We start from the raw sequence: 24,523 nt of genomic DNA on the forward strand, positions 1-24,523 counted from the left end.
TATCCCCCCTTAAGCTACTTATTAATTACATTATTTTATATAATTACATTAGTTATTCATTACTTACAAAAGGGAAAGCAGTAATTTTACCGCGGAGACACCTAGAAAACACCAGTATGACAGACTGAATAATGACCCCAAATGACACCCCTGTCTAAGCCCCAGAACCTATGAATATATTTCCCTACATGACAAAAAGGGCTTTGCTGGTGCAATTAGGTTAAAGATCTTGAGAGGGGGAGATGATCCTGGATTATCCAGGTGGGCCCAGCATAATCACAAGTTTCTTTAGATACTAGAATAAAATAGAATTATACATAGTAACAAAAAGATATCCACAATATATTATCATGAGACAAATGAAAGGTTCCTATATAAGCCCATAATAAATGAGTCCATATTTGTTAAGAAAAATGCATAACTACATTGTATATAAATACAGAGACAAAAGTCCGGAAGGAAACACACCACACATTTATTAGTGGCAACCTCTATTTCTGAACTATTTGGACTCCTCATAACAAAACTGAACATAAAAAAAGGAACAACTTCACATTTTACTACAGAAAATTTATATTATGTATGTTGAGACCATGACTTTGTGAAAGACAAATATCCCTCTAAATTTAACATAGAAGGCATAAGATTTAGAAGATATCAATGTTCAGAAAGTTGGCTAATGTTCAGCATTACCCATCTAACCTTCAATATGATCTAAATCTCCCTCTCCCCCTCCCTCCCTCCCTCTCTCTCTCTCTGTTTCACAGACACACACACACACACACACACACACACACACACACATCCTTCAGGGACATGAGAAATTTGACTTACAAATCCACAGGGAGAGAAAAATCTAAGAATCCAAGGTGGGTGTTTCAATTCATGAGGAACATTAGACCACAGCTAAGGGCACTGCTAATGTTAGTGCTAACGCTTTTCCAGTTAATAAATACAAGTTGAACTTCTATAGTTTACCCCTGAGAGGTGCGTGACTGTATATATCACAGGGTAAAATCAGTGGTGCATTGTTCCAATTTTAGTACATGTGCTGCTGAACTGAGCACCAATCAGTGGTACATCAATGTCCAGAAATACAGACTCAAGTCTTCCTCCTGGTCCACAGCATTCCCTAGAGAATCCTCCAGACATGCCCAAGACACTGCACAGGCCTGGAAAAGCAAGCAAGTGCCAGGAAGCGGTTATACCTAAAATTTGAAGTAGGTCCTCAGATGGGGGACCAAGGGAACAGGACAGTGTTTCTCTAAACCCCAGCAGTCCAGCCAGCGGAGCCAAAAAAGCCAGCCAGATCAAATACCCAACGAACTACCACCACTGTCAAAGCAAATAAGAGAACTAAGTCAGGAAACCAAAGTAGGTCAAGCCCAGGGAAATATCCAGTCACTACTCTAGCTGACTTGTATTCCCTCTTGCTCCCCGTGGGAAGTTGGAGTCCAGTCCATAAAAATTCCCTCCAGCTTCTGACACCCTTCATGTCACATCCCCACTGAAATACAATTTTGAAGGCTTTTAGTCTCTATCTATTATCCTCTGGTTCACCTACTAGGCAAACCAAATACGCAAACGAGAATAAATCTCAAAGTCTTAAGACACTACATAACTGTGAAGCCTCTTAAGCAGCCACGTCCCTGCAGCAGTAATGTCTGGGATGCATTTCACAGCCGCTGACTGGACGCCGTATCTCAGACCCCAGTAACCCAGATAGTCAACTGACTGGATTTCTTCCATGACAATTTATCTAAAGCCAAGAAACTGCAAACTAATAGAAACTATGTGATGTTGATGAGAACAAAGTGCATTCATTCCTATTCAGCATCTTCCATGTTCTCCGTCTCCATTTCTGAAACCCCAGCACCTAAATCAGAAGAATCCTCAAAAAAATCCCTTACGTGCTCTGGATGTGGATTCGCCAAGATGTGGATTTATAATTTCTAACAAATTTCAAACCAAAAACGAATCGGGGTTAATTATCAGTTGATCGGAAAGTGGAATTAAGCAGAATATCCCATGTCCTAAACATTCTAGGTAGTCAAAGAGTCTATTTATTTTCCCACAGTATTCTAGCCTTAGAATGCTACTTTATTTGAGAGCATCTTAGAGCTAAACCACATAATTCATTTCCATCCTTTTACAAATGAAGGAATGGAGGCTTAGGTTACAATTTGACTGATCATTATATTCTTAACATGAACAGAAGTACATAAATGCAAAAAAATGTTACCCAACCAAAAATATGCAAATAAATGCAATGATCTCCAAATGTGCCCATCAGGATGACTAACTTTGTTTGTAGGGATAATACTAAGTAATGATTCTTTGTAGTCCAGAAATTACTCATCCTCTATCTCTCAGTGATTCAGCCTTCCCTGACCCCGGAAATATGTGACTCTTGTTTCTCCTTGTTCCTAGAGACTCTGTAAAATTGATGACAATTTGTGTTGTCTTTGAGGGCTTTTTCCTCAAAGTTTTTATTTAGATTTGGTTAAGTTTTACTTTTAGTTTATCTTTGGCTTCGCCACTGCAATGTCACTAGGCCAGCTCAAGTTCAATATGTTTTGGATTTTCTGCACTTCGGGTCCATGACTTTTGGGAATGAGAATGTCTTACATATTCAAATTTCAGATTTAACACATGTCTTAAATGTCAGAATTCTAGAAGCAAATACCAAGTATTTCTTCCAGTACACATTCTCCTAAGTCCACTGACTTTTCCCCTCTAACTCACTGATTTCTTACCCAGCCTAATCCAAGGAGCATTTTGCATGAATTTTGAGCACAGAGGACACTCAGGCACCTTAGACGTGAAATAACACATGTTAAAATGACATTCAGCTGAACTAGACCAATGAATCTGATTCATTGAAACCATATTTTAACTAAAGTGAGCTGAAAACTTGTGTCCATACAAACCTACATATGAACGTATATACCAACCTTATTCTTTAAATTTTTTTTAATGTTTATTTATTTTTGAGAGACAGAGAGAGACAGTGCACGAGCAGGGGAGGGACAGAGAGAGGGGGAGACACAGAATCCAAAGCAGGCTCCGAGCTCTGAGTTCAGCACAGAACCCGACACAGGGCTGGAACCCTCAAGCTGTGAGATCATGACCTGAGCTGAAGTTGGACACTCAACTGACTGAGCCACCCAGGTGCCCCTATACCAGCTTTATTCTTTTTTTTTTTTTTTTAATGTTTATTTATTTCTGAGACAGAGAGAGACAGAGCGTGAGTCGGGGAGGGGCAGAGAGGGAGGGAGACACAGAATCCGAAGCAGGCTCCAGGCTCCGAGCCGTCAGCACAGAGCCAGACACGGGGCTCGAACTCACAAACCATGAGATCATGACCTGAGCCGAAGTTGGTCGCTCAACCGACTGAGCCACCCAGGCGCCCCTATACCAGCTTTATTCTTAACTGCACCAAATTGGAAGCAACCAAGATGTCCTTCAGTAGGCAGGTGGATAAACAAATTGTGGTACATCCACACCAGGGAATATTATTCAGCAATAGGAGGAAGTGAGGCATCCAGCCACAAAAAGACATGAGAGAATCTTCAACACATACTGCTAAGTGAAAGAAGCCAATCTGAAAAGGCCACACACTGTATGATTCCAACTACATGACATTCTGGAAAAAGCAAAACTGGAGACAACAAAGAGGTCAGTGGTTGTCAGGGGTTCAGAAGGAGGGATGGAAGGATGAACAGGGGGTTCTTCAAGTCAGTGGAACAATTCTGTATGATACTATGATGGAGGATAGATGACATAATGCATTTGTCAAAACCTATAAAACACAGTGAACCTTAACATAAACTATGCACTTTAGCTAATAATAATGCATCCATATTGGTGCAGCAAGAGTAGCAAATGTACCACACTAATGCAAGATATTAATAGAGGGGGAAACTGGGGTGGGAGGGAGCAACATGGGAACTCTGTACTTTTGTTCAATTTTTCTGTAAACGTAAAACTGCACTAAATAATAAAACCTATTAATTTTAAAGATTCTTGAAATTACCCTCGATAACACAGCATGCTTTAGCTTTCTAGGTAATTACTAGAAGCAGGACTTTAGTGACTTGATCATTTCAGCAAATTGGCTTTTGTCAAACTGATTCCCAGCAATCCTGCCTGCTTCCTGCTGAAGCCACACTGATCTTTCTGTTCCTCAAACACGCCAGGCCCTTTCCAGCCTCGCTGCTTGGTCTCCCCTTCCCTCAGCGCTCCGGAAGGCTGGCTGGACCTTACCCTTCACATCTCAGCTCAAATGTCATCTTTCCAGAGAACCCCCAGTGATCACTCTGTCCCCCAAACACATGGAGTGACTATCCAATCACTCTATGTTCTAGGCAGAACAACGGCCCGCCCCCAAAGATATCCAAGTCAGAATCCCTGGAGCTTGTAAACACATTACCTCACATGGCAAAGGGACTTCCCAGATGTCATTACATTAAGGACCCTGAAATGGAGAGATTATCCTGGATTCTCTCTCTTTCCCTCTCTCTCTCTGCCCTTCCCCCACTCATGCTTTCTTTCTCTCTCAAAATAAATAAATAAACTTAAAAAAAAATGAGGAGGTCTTATTTTACGAATTGGTAGTATCTTTTTCTAAGTTAATGTATTACAAATACCTTTCTTGCTGCTTGCTGTAAATGACAATTTTTAGGGATTAGGGACTATATTTCACTTGTTCTAACAATTCCTTAAAAATTTTAAAGTTATTTCCACCCATTTTCATGAATTATCTCAATTTTTAAAATTAACTGCAAAAAAAAAAAAGCAAAGCGCTACAATATCGATATACAAATGCATTACCAACAGTTCCACGTCTTTAACACAACTAGAATCTATCTTATCATCTGAGACACAGAATGGTCCTAGTTTTAGGCTGCCCAGACAGTATTGTCCTCATTGCAAAACAGGAAGCTCAAGTTCAGAGCGGTTAGCTGAGTGGCTTTGGGCAAGGCACTCACTTAGTCTGAGGTAGTGTCGGATGTAGATCCCAAACGATACGGAGCCGTGGCCGGGAGGACTGCAGCTGCCCTTAGCTGGTGGCCTCTCCCTCCCCACTTCCCGGGTTCCCATGGAATCGACCACAATTCCATCTGAATAGTTGCGGTCTTGTACCTTCAGCCTCTCTTGAGCCCCCTGGTCTTTCCAGCTTCCCTATCTGAAACCCTGTCCACAGGACTCGTTTCTTTGCCCTGGAGAGCAGACAGGCTTCTGGCTTGCTGACCCAAGCTCTTGGGTCCTGGGGCCCTTCAGTTCAGTGTCTGCAGAAGTGGCCACATGGCTCAATGGCAGGTGCCTTGATTTGCATCATATTTCCTGCCTTTGACTCACAGCTAAGGATATCTAGGAGAACACCATGGTCTCTCATATACAGACTCTCCACCTACTCAGACCAGGAAAGGGAAATACAGCTGGTGTCAGCCAGGGAGAAGCCTGCTGGCCAAGATGATGGCCCTAAACAACAGCTGGTCAGAATCAAAGCCAACCACTCTTCTGGCAGGAATTACATGGGAATCCTGATTAAACAGGTAGGTGCTAGCATAGGACAGTTGGATGAAGGCTGAGCTGGGGACAACCCACAGGACTGGTCAACTGTTTAGATCTCCAGACCTGACCATCAGTAGAAGTGCTGACAAAGGCCTAGAGAAATACTTTTTATCCCAGAGAACTAAGGTCTTTTTGGACCCCTTGTTCAAGACCTGGCTGTCTTGGGAGGGAGAAAGTTTAGTGCCTGTGTTTGATAAAAAAAGAGTATATCCCAGGGTGCCTGGGTGGCTCAGTCGGTTAAGCATCTGACTTCAGCTCAGGTCACAATCTCATGGTTTGTGGGTTCAAGCCCCACATCAGGCTCTGTGCTGACAGCTCAGAGCCTGGAGCCTGCTTCAGATTCTGTGTCTCCCTCTCTCTCTGCCCCTCCCCCAATCATGCTCTGTCTCTCTCTCAAAAAATAAATAAACATTAAAAAAATTTTTTTTTAAAGAGTATATCCTCAGAGCAGTTTCCAAGAGGCAGGGCAACCAAGGCCTGGAGCAGTAAAGGGACTGTATTTCTAGGGTTTTCAGACATTTGTGGCCCTTTATGGACCTGTCACCTTAAGCAGCTATTCTTTAAATAGAAAAACTAGTGTTCAAATTGGAGTAGAATCGGATCAGACCTGTAAGGCAAGAGTGGAGAGGAAAGACTACAGTGACCATACAGTGTTTCCTCTTGCATCCATCACCCAGCAAAACTAAGCCCGAAACCAGGCTCCAGCCTGTCAGAGGACATCGATCTGTCAACTGTTGTCATTCAAGCAGGGCCTGCAGATAGGGGCAGAGGCTCGGTCCCCCTACCCTAAGCAGCCTATTTAAGTATTCCTTCCAGCCCTGTGCCAAGCCTTACCCTCCCTTGAGGTGTTCTGGAAACACAGATTTTTCCCATGTTATCACATGCCCAGTGCTATCTTAGCGCTTTTTAGGGACTGGTGGCCATGGCACCCACCCAGCTGGGCCTACTCCATAATCCTACTCTGCTAACCCACACCTCTTAGCGTGAGGAGAGTAGGTCAGCCTATTTCCCATCGGGATCATACATGTGTGTTTGCCCCCTGACAAGAGCGTAGGCCCACTGAGGGCAGGAGTCAATCTTCTCCTGACTTTAGAGGTCACACAGATCTCTGGCTTCTGCAAATGTCAGAACACCTGGGACTCATCCAAAAAGACAATTAACTATTGAGTAAAACTTTAACCATAGAAGAGTTCAAAGAAAAATAATTAAATGTTTATCAAGCATGGGGAGAAGTTTTTAAACTTTGGTATATAATAGATGAAATCACAAAAGATTAGCTCAACACACTTGACTGTATAAAGCATTTGCAAAATATGTATACATTTTAAGTATAATGATCATTTTACAGAGGAGAATACGAAGCTTAGGAAAGTTGAGTAATTTGAACAAGGCATATCCCTCAGCTTAAAAGGAGCAGAGCTGGGATTCCAACCCAAGAATGTCCGACACAGAGGCTTGAGGGCCTCAGGACCGCCCTCACTACTGCACACGGTATTTACTGGAGGCCAGAAGATGTGAATCACATGCACAACACACATATGTATACACATACATATGTAGATGTGAGAATGTGCTTTCAAATATTTGTAGTAAATAACAAACAATACCTTTATCATTTTTTATAGCTTACGTAGATTCATAAGCAAAGCACAAGGAAAGAAACAAAACAATTCATAAAAGAGGAAATAGAACATGGAAGTAAACAAAGGTTCACTCTCCCTGGTGGTAAAAACACAAATGCAAGTTTAATGAGGCACCTGTTTTTGCTTATTAACTGGGCAGGGAAGAAACCACACTGGCCATGACTGAGGTAGTGGAACTAGTACCTTGGGATATTATTGGAGACATTGAGAATACATCTGCTCTCTAAGAAATCACTTTATATATACACCAAAAGTTTTTAAGTGTCCTACTGTAAATGAACGCTATTTTCATTCAACAGATAGTACTGTGAATCTGAGACAGGGAAAGAGAGCAGCTCCATTTTTAGAAAGGCTCCGTCTCTGCTGTTTCTCTGCTAGGCCCCATTTACTCATGTTCTATATTTCACCTTGCATCTGAATGAACCAAGCTGCTATCTATGTTCCCACTCCAAGAGAGAGGCAGGAAAGTTAATCATACTTGGATTCTTGTCCTAGGCTCCCAAACACTTTATCATCTAAGAAGAACCGAAGCCCAAACATGTCCCAGGACATTAGCTTCAAACCAACCTCTGCCGATGCTGACATCAATCCTCCCTACCTTCAGTGATTTAAGAAATAGCACCTATTATTCACCTGATACTCGCCTTTGAAGGGACCCTACTCTGGATTCCTGAAGGAACACGTACCTTGAAACCGTTTCCAATATAAGCCCTAACCCCGAGCAATTAAGAGACTCACTCTCCTTTCTTTTCCAAGTCTCCCAGACACTCAATCTGCTATGTGCTATCACTGACAGTATTCAACAAACTCTGCTTTCACTTCCTTCAGGTTCATGTTTGATTTTTTTCTTTTCTTTTCTTTTTTTTTTTTTTATAGTAATCTCTACACCCAACATGGGGCTTGAACTCATGACCTCAAGATCAACAGTTGCATGCTCTTGCAACTAAGCCAGCCAGTGCTGATTTCTGTCCTGCACAAAACCAATGACCCTCTTGGCTGGTCCTGTGTGACCCCCTCTGGGTCCTGGGACCCACCCTGCCTACGTCAAATCCATTATGTACCAGGCATTGAACCAGGTACCGCTGGAGTAAGCAGGCAGGGGTATCGTTCCTGGCCATGCCTAGCTCTGGCTAGGAACTTTGTGTATGTGAGATAGAAATAAACACTGTCCTTGTCTAGGCCACTGTTGTTCTGGGTTTTCTGTTACTCATGGCCAAACCTAATCCTATTTATACAGAAGGTAAATGAGCTTTCACCAGCTGGTGTCTGGCTTCTCCATGGAGTAGGAAGCAAGATCATCAAAACAGAGTGAGCATATGGGAAGGAAGTAGAGGTCTGAGTAGCGTGGAAAAGGTATGAAATTAACACCATGGAAAGAGAGGGAGTGATCTCATCAGAGAAACATAGTAAAACAGTTGAGCAGTGACAAGTTCCTTCATGAATTTCCAGAAACAGATATTTAAAGATTCCATTTTTTAATTACTTTTTTAAAAATTTGTTAATGTTTATTTATTTTTGAGAGAGAGAGAGACAGAGAGAGAAAACGCAAGTGGGGGAGGTGCAGAGAGAGGGGGAGACACAGAATCCAAAGCAGGCTCCAGGCCCCGAGCTGTCGGCATAGAGCCAGACACGGGGCTTAAACTCACAAACTGAAATGACCTGAGCTGAAGTTGGAGGCTCAACTGACTGAGCCACCCAGATGCCCCAAAGATTCCAATTTTTAAATATCCTAAATAAATGAAGATGTGCAGCACATTATTTATTATAGACAACTTCAGAAATTATATAAATGTCAAACAGCAAGAAGATAGTTTCATCAATTATAATATTTTTAAATGATTGTTGAGAAAAGTAGATAGCAATAGATAAACTTTTGATACTTTCTTATATTTATATTTGATTTATTATATGGAAACAGTAGAATACAAAATAGTACATACGGTATGATTATACCTATGCATGGAGGACAAAATGGGGAAAAGTACCAAATCACTAACAATACACTTTTTTAAATTTTTTTTAATGTTTATTTATTTTGAGAGATAGAGAGACAGAGCATGAGCAGGGAAGGGGTAGAGAGAGAGGGAGACACAGAATCTGAAGCAGGCTCCAGGCTCTGAGCTGTCAGCACAGAGCCCAACGCGGGGCTCAAACCCACAAGCATGAGCTCATGACCTGAGCCGAAGTAGAACACTTAACCAACTGAGCCACCCAGGCGCCCCAACAATACATTTTTAATGTCCTTAATTTTATTATGTTAATATTAAAAACCTGTTGTCTTTAAATAGCACAGGAGACTGAACCCACTGAATAGATAACAGTCTCTAGAAGGTGAGGTGTCTCATGTCACTCTGTGACCCACAGCAGCTACCACAAGGCTGCTGCTCAGGACTTCACAGATAGTTGTTAAGCTGAATTGCCTGAGATGGTGTGATGACTAGGGAAGAATGCGCTCTCTCTCTCTCTTGTTTTTTTTTTTACCTGAGAAGGAGCTCGCTTTATTGGGGGCAGAGCACTGCACATGGCCAACAGATGAAAGCAGCCCGGTGGGCATCCTATACCCACATCACCCTCAAAAATGTACACAGGAGGTTTTGTTAAGAAAGATCAACTGGAACATGGGTTCCTCTGGGTACCTTCCCCTGCCTCATCCTTCGAGGAGTCGGGACACTCCCGACCATTTCCTTGAAGGCAAATGTGGTCGCTACAGGTAGAGCCCTTGCAGGGGTGCCTTCTTGTTTTTTATGAAGAACATTTTCTTTAGACTTTTTGAAGTCTTCATTTGTTACTTTCATTCTCTGTTCTCTCAAGGCCATCACACCAGCTTCTCTACTGATTGCCTTAATGTCGGCCCCAGAGAGGTCATCTTTAGCCATGATCAAAGTCTGGCATCATCCTGCTTGTGTGGATCTGAAAGATGCACTTCCTAGTCTTTTCATCAGGCAGGGGAACTCAATTTTCCCATCAATGCGGCCTGGTCTGATAAGCGCTGGATCCAAAGTTTCTATTCAGTATGTGGCCATGGTAACTTTTACATCACCTCTTGATTCAAATCCATCCAACTGGTTCAACAGTTCCAACATTGTTCGTTGAAGTTCTCTCTCACTACCAGAACTTGAGTCACATCTTTTTGTTCCAATGGCAACGATTTCATCAATAAACACCATGGATGGTGCATGTTCTTCCACAGCTAGAAACAATTCCTGAACGAGTTTGGGCCCATCACCTAGGTACTTCTGATTAAGTTCAGAGTCAACCACTATTAAAAAAGTGGCTGAGGTTTGGTTTGCTACTGCTTTGGCTAATAAGGTTTTACCTGTGCCAGGCGGACCATAGAGAATGACCCCCTTTGGGGGCTTTATATCCATCTCTTCATAATATTCAGGATGTGTGAGAGGAAGCTCCACAGATACCTTAATTTCCTGGATTTGGTTGTCCAACCCCCGATAACAGCATAGGTTTCCTGGGGGGCCTTTTCCACCTTCATCACTGTGACCAAGGGATCCGTGTCATCCATGAGCCACCCCTATGACAGCACGTACCTTGTGGTTGAGCAGGGCCGTGCAGCCTGGTTCCAGCAGATCCTTGTCCACCAAGGAAAGAATACTGACACAGCGTTCTGAGCCCACAGATGTAGATACAGTGATGTCTTCCAACGTTCCTACCAATGTTGGGGTCCCTCCAGCCATCCACCTTTGATCTTTCCTCCTCTTGCTTTTCTTCTAAAGTCTTCATTTGTTCCTGATTTCTAATGAATTCATCCTCCATGAGAAGAGAGTCTTTAATCTTAACTTCAGTAATTTTTTTAAAAATTTTTTTTAACGTTTATTTTTTAATTTTTGAGATAGGGAGAGACAGAGCATGAACAGGGGAGGGTCAGAGAGAGGGAGACATAGAATCTGAAACAGGCTCCAGGCTCTGAGCAGTCAGCACAGAGCCTGACGCGGGGCTCGAACTCACGGACCGCGAGATCGTGACCTGAGCCGAAGTCGGACGCTTAACCGACTGAGCCACCCAGGCGCCCCATAACTTCAGTAATTTTAACCAGCACTGAGTGTGACATGTCACCAGTGGCAGCTCGCTGGCAGCAACTGGTCCCTTTGTTTTCTTCTTCTTTTTCCTCACTCTAGTCGGTACAGGAGGTTTGTATTTTTCTTTTCCTTGTCATTTTTCTTGTCACCTCCAGGGCCATGCTCACCACTCTGACTTTGACCCATCTTGCTTTGGACGCTCGAACCAGAATGCTCCTCTCTCTAACCAGTGTTGTGTTTTCTCTATTGGTCACAGGGTCTCTCACCATGTGGGCAGCACTTAGTGTGTGGACCTTGCTCTGTGCCCTTCCTTGGGCATAAGGCGTCCAGTACAGCCAGAGCCCATCCTTGACAACAGCATTCTCCCAAGCACAAGATGACCCCTCCAGTCATAGTAGGACAGGCTCTTTAGAAGCCTAGAATAACACTTCTCACCAAAGGGAATGTGAAGACAGAGCATCGGCTTGGATGAGTGTCAGCTCATTTGCTGAGTGTCTGCTACAAGCCAGGCACCATGTTAGATGTGGGGGAATATGGTTCTGAACAAGTCAGACACATCACATGGAGCTTATGGTCATGGGAATCAGACATTAAAGAGGTAATTACAGTATTATGGATTGTCTTATGGGCACAGGATGCCATAGGAACAGGCAGGTGGGGCAAGCAAATTGGCTAGTCAGAAACAATAATTCATCATTCGGTAACTGACCTAGAAGTGCCACAGTAGAGTAGGTGAGCAAGAGAAGGTAAGTGATACGCGCAGAGGGGCAGGCTAGTCTGGGGCTGGCAGACCTGTGTAGGCCATGGTCAGACTTTTAGACTCTGAGTACCACAAGAAGCCACTGGAAGAATTCAAGCAGGGGAAGGATATGAACTCATTTATGTTTTGAGAGCTCTCTAAGTGACATAGGATCTGGAAAACAGTGGCTCCAACGCAAGAAAGCACTGAAGGAAAGCCCAGGATGACAGTTGTGCAGCAGGCCTGACTGGGACAGAGGACAGAGGGCTCCAAAAAGGGGGTCTCCAGAGGAGGATGGAGGTATAGAGGACTTTTAAAAAATACCTAGTATGCTGGAGAATTTTTTAAAAAGAGTCTCTGATTTTAATTTGCAGAAATAGAAATTCTAAGCCCATCTTAAAATCCATATGGAATCTCAAAGGACCCTGAATAGCTAAAACAATCTTGAAAAGGAAGAACAAAACTGAAGGACTCAACACTTCTTGAATTCAAAACTTACTACAAAGCCACAGTAGCCAAAACAGTGTGGTCCTGGCATTAAGACAGGCCCACAGAATAGAACAGAAATAAAGCTGTTCATACATGGTCAAATGACATTTGACAAGGGGGCCAAGACCATTCAATGGGAAAAGGATGGTCTTTTCAACAAACGGTACTGGGAAAACTGGATACCCACATGCAAAAAAATGAAGTTGGACACCTACTTAATACCAAATACAAAAAAATTAACTCAATATGGATTAAGGACCTAAATGTAAGACCTAAAACAATAAAACTCTTAAAAGAAAACATAGGGCAAAAACTTCATGACACTGGATTTGGCAATGACTTCTTAGATAGGACACCAAAGGCACAGGTAACAAAAGAAAAAACAAATTAGACTTCATGAATATTTTAAAATTTTGTGCAGCAAAAGACACTAACAACAGAGTTAAAAGGCAACCCGCAGAATGGGAGAAAATATTTGCAACTTACATATCTGATAAAAATAAAAAGGTTAATATCCAGAAAATATACAGATAACAACAACAAAAGATAACCAAACAACCTGATTCAAAAGTGGGCAAAGGACTTAAATAGACATTTCTCCAAAGATATACGAATGGCCAACAAGCCCATGAAAAGATGCTCCACGTCACTAACCATTAGGAAATTGCAAAATGAAACTACGGTATCGCCTCATACCTTTAGGATGGCTACTATCAAAAAAAAACAGAAAACCACAAAGTGTTGATGATGACGTGGGAAAACCGGAACCCTTCCACACTGCTGGTGGGAATGTAAAATGGTGCAGCTGCTGTTGCAAACATATGGCAGTTCTTCAAAAAATTAAAAATAGAGTTACCATATGATCTAGCAACTAAACCTCTGAGCACATACCCAAAAGAACTGAAAGCAGGGTCCTGAAGACATATTCGTACACCCGTGTTCATAGCAGCATTATTCACAATAGCTGAAATGTGGAAGCGACCCAAGTGTCCATCTACAGGTGAACAGATAAGCAACATGTGCTATACACACGCAATGGAATGTAAGTTAATATGTATTACTATGTTAGGAGATTAAGATAATATAATATAATATAATATAATATAATATAATATAATATAATATAATATAATATAATATTAGTTAGGAAATTCTGACACAGGTCACAACATGGAGAAACTTTGAGGACATTATGCTAAGCGAAATAAGCCAGTCATAAAAAGACGAATCCTGTATGATTCCATTTATATGAGGCACTTAGAACAGTCAAAATCATAGAGACAGAAATGTGATAGTTGCCAGGGGCTGGGGTAAGAGAGAATGGGGAGTTATTGTTTGATGGATATAGGCTTTCAGTTCCACAGAGCGAAAAGAGTTCTGGAGATGGATGGCGGTGATGATTGCACAACACGATGAACGTATTTAACACCACTGAACTAAGATGTTCACTACGATGATTAAGATGGTAAATTTTAAGTGATAGGTATTTTGCCACAATAAAAAATATACATACTATCAGACTAAAAAAATGAAAAGGGAACTAGTTAAATATGGAATTCAGTTGCATGGCCCTGAATATTACATATATGTAAGTGTGTGTAGGGGCGAAGAGCAGTGGACGCCTCTTTTTTTTTTTTAATCAAGTAGGTTAGATTTCCGTGTTCACTTCTTCTTCACATGTTAAACATTTATTGAGCATATACTCTGTTCTCAGAACTGTGTCAAGCTCTAAGGACATAGAGGTAAATGAGACAAAAGGCGACAATAGCCTTGTAAAGAAGACAGGCAAAGAAAGTGGTGACTATATACTGAGTGATAAGTACTGTTAGAAATATGCAGTAGGCTGGAACGCCTGGCTGCCTCAGTTGGAAGAACACCTGACTCTTGATCTTTGGGTCATGAGTTCAAGCCCCACGTTGGGTTTAGAGATTATTTAAATAAATAAAATTAAAAGAAAGAAAAGAAATACAACGGGCTTTCAGAAACTCTCTTAACCAAGACCTAGAAGCAGGAGCAGAAGTCAATGCAAAAGCCTGGGGACAGGGCCAAGGGAACACTGCCCCACCCACCTTGGGGTATAGCAAGTAGTTTTGTGTGACTGTGGTTCAAAGTGTGAATTTTGTGGGTGTGAGGCAGGGGTCAGCTTTCCGCTGCCCTTACAACTTTTCTTGTTCCTTATTTTTTTTCTCTTTCTCTGCTAAAATATAGTTGTGAAAACGGTTATGTCATTGAGGCAGGTGGGAATTTTAGTGTCATTCTTGGAGGTTTATAAAAGTACTTGAAACTGTAATCCACGGCCATAAACAATAATATGTGTAAAAAATGAATAGTCATCTGTGAAAAAAATATTTAAGATCATCACAGCATTGTTTTTTTTTAAGAATAGTGGGTATTTTATATCTAAGAATACTCTTCTGTTCAACTTTCAAAAATAGTTACCTGTGATCATTTCTGTTTAAAAAAGAAGTCTTCGGGGTGCCTGGGTGGCTCAGTCAGTTGAGCAACTAACTCTTGATTTCAACTCAGGTCATGATCTCACAGTTCATGAGTTCAAGCCCCACACGGGGCTCCACACTAGGGGCGCAGAGCCTGCTTGGGATTTTCTCTCTCTCTTTCTCTCTCTCTCTCTTTTTCTCTCAAAACAAACAAATAAACTTAAAAAAAAAAAAAAAAAAAAAAAAGAAGAAGCCGTTTTCTAATCCACAAATGCAATCCAGTGTGACCTGGTCAATGCTAATGAAACAGCCATATTTGAACAGTGACTTTTAAGGTTATATAATAGTTTCCAAAGACAGAGAATAATGAATGTTATGGATTGTGCACTGGGGCTTAAGATTGCCCTGTGCTGCTCTGAGCCTCCCTGAACATACAAATAGTACAAAGAATTTAAGACAGGGGCATTAGGGTCCACTGGAGAAAAGCTTTTCTATTCTCATGAAGAACAAACATCTATTAGATATGTCAAAATCTCCTATTGACCCTTGGCTAACCTTCAGCCCAAAATGCAAACAGCCGATTTCAGAAAGTAGGTTTAAACAAATAAGCCACCAGTCTACTATATCTTTGAGAAGTCTGATTTTCCTACTTAGCTCACACATGTGTTATTTGGGAAATAGGAACCCCACGACTCTGAGACAGGTGACGAAGCCCTTGTTTTGAGAGGCTGTAAGACTCACAGCAGCTATTGGACACTGGTATTGAAAATACCATGTATTATATTGCCTGACTTTTCTAGAGTGAGCTGTATGGTTCTGCCATCTTCGTGGATTTTCACAATATATGATTTTAGGGGTGCTTGGGTGGCACAGTCAGTTAAGCACCCGACTTTTAATATCTGCTCAGGTCATGATCTCACGGTCATGAGATACAGCCCAGCATGGACTCCATGCTGAGTATGGAGCCTGCTTAGGATTCTCTCTCTCCCTCTTTCTGCCCCTCCACCCCTCCCAAAATAAATAAACATTTAAAATTAATTAAGTAAGCACTTAATTAACTTAAAGCATCCTTGTTTATTTAATTAGAAACTTTTAATGGTTTTATTGATTGATTGATTGATTGATAGATAAAGTAGGCTCCCTGCCTAGCATGGAACCCAACATAAGGCTTGAACTCATGACCCTGAGATCAAGACCTGAGCTAAGGTCAAGAGTCAGACACTTAACCAATTGAGCCACCCAGGTGCCCCTTTAATAGTTTCAAATTTTAAAAAATTACAACTAAGCCTGGGTGGCTTAGTAGGTTAAGCGTCCGACTTTGGCTCAGGTCATGATCTCAGAGTTTGTGAGTTTGAGTCTCATGTCAGGCGCTGTGCTGTCAGCTCAGAGCCTGGAGCCTACTTCCGATTTTGTGTCTCCCTCTCTCTCTGCCTTCCCTTGCTCTCTCTCTCTCTCCAAAACAAATTAACATTAAAAAAATGCAACTATAAAGCTAACCAACAACTCCTCTTATTGAAATCTCCTTTTTGTTAAAATAGGAGATTTGTAGCGCAGGTAAAGAAAAAACAATGTCAGCCACTTCTACTCAGGATGAGGTTTTCATTAATACTGAAATGTAGATGATATTTATTCTGTAATAAAATATGTATAAAGCTTAACATTCTGGGGCCACCTGGGTGGCTCAGTCAGCTGAGCGTCCGACTCTTGATTTCAGCTCAGGTCATGATCCCATGATATAGCCCGGCATTGGGCTCCACACTGAGCATGGAACCTGCTTAAGATTCTCTCTCTCTTCCTCTCCCCCACTCACACTCTTTCTCTCTCCCTAAAGTAAAAATAAAATAATAAACTATAAAATAAAAACTGGACATTCTGATTACATTTAGGAAGTAGTAAATGATAAATACAAAAATTAAGTACAAAATTATCAAGCAGTCGTACAGATCTAGATTTTAGATATAATCATTATTTTGCTTTGACTAGCTGATGAAATCTATAGATATTTCACCAGAAAAATCCATAAATTAGCACGCATCATACACATTTATACCAAGTTTTGAATACACCAAATCTTTTTTCCTTTAGAATACATTTTTTAATGTTTATTTATTTATTCTTGGATGGGGAGGGGCAGAAAGAGAAGGAGACAAAGAATCCCAAGCAGGCTCTTCACTGTCAGAGTAGAGCACAATGCGGGACTCAAACCTACTTACCAACTGTGAGCTCATGACCTGATCTGAAATCAAGAGTTGGATGCCTAACCGACTGAGCCACCCAGGAGACCCACTTTAGAATACATTTTAACTATATGTACTTATCTATACACCTGTTATATTTTTAGGCCTTTGCATAATGGGTATCTGATAGACCAACCTCTGAACTCTGCATTCACTATGTAAGTCTGATCTGTGAAAAAACTTGCTTATTTGTGGGAAAAAAAATTTTTAATAAAAAATAAAACAAACAAAACCCCTGATATGCTTGAGCATTAAAAAAAAGTCTCTGATAAAGTTGAATAATGCAAACAAAAAACAAAACAAAACAAAAAGTCCAGGAAAAGCATGAATGGAGATGTAATCATAGTATACAATTTATTTTTAAGTAAACAATCTTTTTATGCTGACAACCTAAATAGTGATTATTGATTTCAAAACAGTGATATTTATTTTCAGTGGTTCAGGAGAAAAAATATATATCTATTAAGAGAAAGAAAGAGAGACAAAGCAGATGGGGTTTAAAACTGGAGAATCTGGGGGCGCCTGGGTGGCGCAGTCGGTTAAGCGTCCGACTTCAGCCAGGTCACGATCTCGCGGTCTGTGAGTTCGAGCCCCGCGTCAGGCTCTGGGCTGATGGCTCAGAGCCTGGAGCCTGTTTCCGATTCTGTGTCTCCCTCCCTCTCTCTCTGCCCCTCCCCCGTTCATGCTCTGTCTCTCTCTGTTCCAAAAATAAATTAAAAAAATAAATTAAAAAAAAAAAACGTTGAAAAAAAACACAAAAACTGGAGAATCTGGAGCGCCTGGGTGGCTAGTCAGCTGAGCATCTGACTTTTGATTTGGGCTCAGGTCATGATCCCAGGGTCGTGGGACTGAGTCCTGCTTTGGGCTCTGCACTGAGCATGAAGCCTGCTTGGGATTCTCTCCCCCCACCCCCACCTCTCTCTCTCTCTCTCTCTCTCTCTCTCTCTCTCTCTCTCTTCCTCTTCCCCTCTTGCTCACACATGCGTTCTGTCAAAAATAAATACATTTTAAAAAAACAAAAAAATTAAAAAGACTGGAGAATCTGAGTGAAGAGTATATGTGAATTCTTCATACTCTCGAGATTTCTGTAACTTTAAAATTGTTTCCAGGGGCGCCTGGGTGGGATTCTCTCTTTCCTTCTCTCTGTGCCCCTCTCCCGCTCTCAAAATAAATACACTTAAAAATTTGTTTCTAAATAAAAAGTTAAAATTAGTGTTATAATTTTACAGGGAAATAGAGGTGATGACATAAGGCTAAATCCTTGATTAGAGCGGTAAGTCAATAGATAATTTTAAAGCTGCTCTGTCAAGAAAAAGCTGTATAAATACATTATTTTGTAAAGTGGTAACAAGTTTCTGCACAATGATGTTGAGAAAAGCTGTAATTTTTTATTTTCCTTAAAGAGAGGTCTCATGCCTCTCATTAAATTTTTAAGAAGATAGGGGCGCCTGGGTGGCTCAGTTGGTTGAGCATCCGACTTCAGCTCAGGTCATGATCTCGCGGTCTGTGAGTTCGAGCCCCACATTGGGCTCTGTGCTGACAGCTCAGAGCCTGGAGCCTGCTTCGGATTCTGTGCCTCCCCCTCTCTCTGCCCCTCCCCCGCTCATGCTCGCGCTCTCTCTCTCTCTCTCTCTCTCTCTCTCTGGGTGTGTCAAAAATAAATAAACATTAAAAATATTTTTTTAATTTTTTTAAGACGATAAAACAAGAAAAAAGGATTTTGATAATTATTTTAAAGATAGATCCCACTGGCTGCTCTAAGAAGAATGAATTCGACAAGGGTAATTGTCAATAACTTTACCTTGCCTTTTGCCACTAGGCAAAACAATACAAAATAGCCCTGTGGTATGTTTCTAGGGACAGGTTCCCAAGAGAGAGTATTAAAGCCGTAAAGCAGCACCCTGAACATTGTAGAAACTAGCACATGGAGTCCGCATGAAGGGTCTATGTGATAACCTGGTTTTTCTGCTTATTTAAGAAAAAAAAAAGGGGGTGCCTGGGTGGCTCAGTCGGTTGGGCGTCCGGCTTTGGCTCAGGTCATGATCTCATGGTCTGTGAGTTCAAGCCCCGCATCAGGCTCTGTGCTGACAGCTCAGAGCCTGGAGCCTGCTTCAGATTCTGTGTCTCCCTCTCTCTCTCTGCCCCTCCCCCAATCATGCTCTGTCTCTATCTCTCAAAAATAAATAAACATTGGGGTGCCTGGGTGACTCAGTCGGTTAAGAGCCCAACTTTAGTTCAGGTCATGATCTAGCAGTCCGTGAGTTCAAGCCCCGCATCAGGCTCTGTGCTGACAGCTCAGAGCTTGGAGCCTGCTTTGGATTCTGTGTCTCCCTCTCTCTCTACCCCTCCCCTGCTCACACTCTGTCTCTCTCTGTCTCTCAAAATTAAATAAACCTTGAAAAAAAATAGTTTTAATAAAAAAAAAAGAAAATAAAACAGCTTCCCATAGTGATGTAGGTCACCGTACAGAGAAAAGTCACTGAGCAAAGCCCAATATGGCACCTACCCACGTTCCAGTAAGGCCCCAGAATGACAAGATTCCACACTGACCGAAGATCTGGAGCAGAGGGACAGCCCTGGGTCCACAGTAAGACAATGAGCAAATTCAAGCAGCCCCAAGACTTCCCCTGGTCACTCTGCAGGCAGAACAGCGAGCCCCCACCTACTGCGGGTGCAGGAGGTCACAGAGGAGGGCTGGGACAGAGACTAGGAAGCTGGTCTAGACCAAGAGCTTTGAGAAGCAGAAAGCCCTGGTCAAAATAAGGATCTAGACAATGTACAGAGGTAGGTTGGGCCTCACACCCAAGTGAGGAGCATGAGAATCTCCTAGGGTGGGAGGACTTCTACCTCTGCTGGAACAGGTTCTATATCACATGTGCCTGTCCACATCTGGAAGACACTGTCTGATCGTGTCAAAGACTGGGATTTTTCCTCTACTGTGTCCTAGCTGCTTTCCTGGAGTTCTGGAATCCACATCCATGGTCACTCTTATTCTGACAAGGTAGTATTTACATTAACATGATAAATTACACAGCACTGCTTAACCACGCAGCCACAGACCAGGTACGCACAGGGAAGAGTGGGAAAGAAACAACACCCCTGGGTGCTTCACATCGGGCAAACTCAGTTGGGGACCTTATTTTTTTTTTTTTAGTGTTTTATTTATTTTTGAGAGAGAGAGCATATGCAAGTGAGGGAGAGGCAGCAGAGAGAGGGGGACAGAGGATCAGAAGCAGGCTCTGTGCTGAAAGCAGCAAACCTGATGTGGGGCTCAAACTCGCTAACCGTGAGATTATGACCTGAGCCTAAGTTGGCACTCAGCCGACTGAGCCACCCAGGGCCCCTTGGGACCATCCCATTTTTAAAGAGCACCAAGTAGGGGCGCCTGGGTGGCTCAGCCGGTTAAGCTCTGACTGCTGTCTCTCCCTCTCTCTGCTCCTTCCTGCTCACATTCCCTCTGTCTCCAAATAAATTAACTTAAAAAAAATGTTTTGAAAAATTAGTAAAGAACACTGAGTACTCTCTTTCAAACAGATCCATGGAAAGTATTTCCATGGGTCATTTGAGGAAGATTACATACAAAGTATGTACTGACTCATACCTTTTCTGGAACACCTACTTAATTTGACCACAGGCCTTTCCACTTCTATGGAACATTTCTCTCTTGGGCGTGTGACAGCCCTTTCCTGATTGTGTCCCTACATCCCTGTCTTTATTTCCCTGTCCTTTCTCCTCTCCTGCCTAAACAAAGGTATTCTTCAAGAGTGCTTCCTTGGGAACTTCCTGTCTTTTCATTCTTTCTCCTCGAGTGACTGTCAACTGTCTCCTGTCAACTGTCAACTGTTCTCCTCGAGTGACTGACAACTTATCAATTGTCACCTCTGTGCTGATAGTAGTAACAGCTGACAATCACAGGTACTCACCAGGCACTGTGCTAATCTCGATACTAAACTCTGATGGGGTAGACACTACTAATATCTCATTTTTATGGGACTGAGGAAGGAAAACTGAGGCTTGGTGGCGGGGCAGGAGGAGGGAGGTTGAAGTAACCTGCCACCTAAAGTCGCACACGGCTGGTAAGGGGCGCGACGGATATTCAAACCTGGCCAGTCCACCTCAGAGCCTCCACTGGTAACCAATGCCTTTCTGTACTTCATGCTGTTCTCTGTATTCTCTCACCTGGACAGCTCGCAAGGCTCCAGGGCCATCTCCTCCAGACCAGCTCCTCGAACCCAGAATGCCAACCAACGGTCTACTACCATAGCACCCTGCAGGTGCCCATTGTCAGCACGTTGACCACCAGACACCAGAGAACACTCACTGCCGTGTTTGCACTGGTTACTGAAACAAAATAGCTCCAAACCCTGCTGCCTCACACATCTGTCCCCTTTCCAGGACCCTCCCCCTCCCAACACGTCCCCATACCCACCAGTCCTGGCATGGTGCTGGGGGGTGGGTGGGGGCAAGGGCTGGGTTGGGGACTTCAGGATGCTGCTGGCCTTGGTCCTCACCATTGCCACCCCTGTGGTTAAAATATTGTTAATATTGGCTCTGCCTCTTCCTCCTCCTCCTCCCTCTCTCCCCACAAACCAGTTCCTCCTCCTGACTTCCTTATCTCTGGGCCCGCATCTCATTCTCCTGTTCGTATTACATGGAGCCTCCTCTGAGCCCTCCTACCCTTTCCCCTACTGCTCACCTTCAATGGTTGCCTTGCCCTGTGGCTTTGACCTCTTCTTCCCCCTGCTACTCCTCCCTCATCTCCTCCTTTCTCCTCCGTATGGTCTCCACCCTAGACCCCCTGGCCCTCTTTCCGTGGCCCCTGCTGGACTCTTCTTACCTCCGCCCCTTCCTCCTCCACAAACTTGAAGCCAAAGCCTGCTCTCCGTACCTTGATTCCTCATGGGAATATACCTTCCAACCAAGGTGGTGGCCTTACTCTGCAAATGCCACCTCAGTTAGAAATCCTTATACAGGAAAAGTATTTCATAAATATTTATTAAATTCAGTCACTGATACCCACTTGTGCTTCCAAAGTTTTCTACTGTATCTGATCACAACCTTCTCGTCCTTGAAACATGAAAGTTATTCCCCTCTGTGCTAACCACAGCCTTGCCTCCTCTATGCCCTGAGTGGGTAGAGGCATCACAAGAAGCCTCCAGCAGGTTCCTTTCTGCTCCTTTGCCCCCAGACCTAGCCAACAATCCTGTCTGCCTGATTCCTGAGCATTCACAGGTAAGGCAGCATTCAATGCTGAAGGCTCAGCTGATGGTGACACCCAGTACCTACCCTCCAGAAGCTCATGATTGGAGCAGAGGGAGAAAGATATTCACACAGAGGGTCAAATGATGACCCACCATCTACTTTTGGGAGTACCAAAGGATCCATGCAGACAGCAGTGCTGGGACAATCTTGCTGGGCCCCAGCCTCACTGAGGCACTCACAGAGCATTTGGTCCGTGCAGAGGCCTACTCCACTATTTAACAGCTCTAGCAGCTTGGGATTGTTGGTTAACAATCTGACACTCGGTTTTCTCATCTGTAAAATGAGATAGTAAGCAAGCTACCTCACAGGGTAGTTGTGAGGCTGAAATGAGTAGTGTGTGTAAAGCATTTAGAACAGGTGTTCGTCACAGACGGTGCACAGTAATGTCAGCTATTATTGTTTCTATTATTTGACACAAAGTATACAGAAAATTAGAGGTAAAAGATACCTTTGCAAACTATCTCTCAGGATCTCAGATACCTTCCGAAAGTATAAGGCCAGAGGAGGGGGGAAGGTATAAACAGAGGGTTCTTTCCCCGCTGACGTTTACCCAACCCAGACCTCATTTCTGCCCCTGGCCCTAACCACTCCGGCAAGTATTTATCGGTGGGGTGGTGGCGTGGAGCCCTGTGAGGACAGAGGCTGCGGCTCTCACCCAGTCTCAGGCCCCTTGGGCGATACAGATGCACTTACTCAGTCATCAACTATTTGCTGAGCACCCACCCCGCATCAGCTGTGTAAGGGGCACGGGCCCTGAAAACTGCACAGTAGCTGCCCCAAGAGGCTCAATGCGCTTGCAGTCTCCCCAGTTCAAAACCACAGGCTGACAAATGCTACGAAGGAACAGAATGGTGACATGTGAACTAGTGATAGGGCCTGTTGGGCACAATCAGGAAAGGCCTCCCTGAGGAGGTGACATTTGGGCTGAGATATGACAACTGGTGTCACACTGTGAGGTGGGGGAAGGCAGTCTCTCTGCCCTACTTTTTTTCCCCCACAGTGACAATACCTGCTATGGGACCTGCAGGGGGGCAGTGCCGCAGGGGAACTTCAAAAACTTCAGGAAGGGGAGGGGGGGGTAGCAATGGAGGCACGCAGGGTCCGAAGTAAGGAGTCGGGAGGTGTGCTGGCCTAAAAGGATGAGGGCAGTTCCTCTGAAAGAGGGCTTACAGGCCCTTGAGGGGCCCCTGAGGAGTGACAGGACTGAGGGAAGAGGACCAGACGGAGGAAGGGGGACAGGCAGCCCTTGGACGCCGCCAGCAGCTCTGGGCAAAGACCTGGGGAGGGGGCTCCGGGGAGGGGGCTCCAGGAACAGGGCAAAGCCTCTGCGGGGAAGGGCGGGCGCCGACTGGGCCCGGACGAACCTGGAGACGATCCCGGGGTGGGTGGGGGGGGGGGGGGGGGTCCTGCAGCGGTCCGCTCGCAAAGCTCACCCAGGTCCGCCCCAGACCCAGGCCTGGCACAGCCTCGAGGGCACCGGCCGCTCTCCCCGGCCGCGCCGCTCCTCGCCGGGGTCTCCGGATCCTCGGCTGTGAGACTGGGGGCCCCGCGCCGCTGGGGCCCGGGCGGCAGGGGCGCGGAGGACTCCACCCGGGGGACTCGAGGGCGCCGGCGGGCTGGGGGCCGGGCAGAGAGGGGACACGGCAGCGGGACAGGTCCCCAGGCGGCGCCGACTTACCCAGAAGTTCGCCTTGAACAGTGCGCCCGTCATGGCCAGCGCGCGTCGCAGGGGGCCGAGCGGAGCGGGGCGACGGGCAGGCGCGGGGAGACCGGAGGGTGGCAGCCTGCGGTGGGGCGGCCCAGCTGGAGAGTCTCCGGGCCGCGGGGGGGGGGGGGGGGGGGGGGGGGGCGCCCCGGGTCCTAAACCACGCCCGACCGCACCCGCCCAGGACACACTCCTCCTCCTCCTCCTCCTCCTCCTCCTCCTCCTCCGCCGCCGCCGCCGCCGCCGCCGCCACCTCCTCCGCCTCGCGGTCACTAGTGTTCAGCGCCCACGCGCGCACCCGGGTAGAGCCCCGCCGCGTCCCGCAGCCGGCAATCTGGGAGCCGGGAATTGTCCCCTCATGCAGGAAGCCTTCAAGGATTGCAAGGAACTGGTCCGAATTCGGCT

General features: G+C 44.3%; 1 protein-coding gene and 1 pseudogene across 1 annotated transcript in view; both read right to left on the reverse strand.

Moving 5' to 3' along the window:
- The window catches only part of PSTPIP2 (proline-serine-threonine phosphatase interacting protein 2), a 77,407-nt gene extending 53,170 nt beyond the window's left edge, over positions 1-24,237 (reverse strand). Inside the window, exon 1 of the mRNA XM_053902658.1 lies at positions 24,092-24,237. Coding sequence (XP_053758633.1) covers positions 24,092-24,124 — 33 coding nt within the window. The 5' untranslated portion in view covers positions 24,125-24,237. The remainder of the gene's footprint in view (positions 1-24,091) is intronic.
- Positions 9,925-11,096, reverse strand: LOC109275774 (26S proteasome regulatory subunit 4-like; annotated as a pseudogene).
- Positions 24,238-24,523: the final 286 nt, after the last annotated feature.

The sequence above is a fragment of the Panthera pardus genome, unplaced genomic scaffold (genome assembly GCF_024362965.1).
Source record: "Panthera pardus isolate Hobbes unplaced genomic scaffold, ASM2436296v1 HiC_scaffold_15, whole genome shotgun sequence".
Classification (NCBI taxonomy): Eukaryota; Metazoa; Chordata; class Mammalia; order Carnivora; family Felidae; genus Panthera; species Panthera pardus.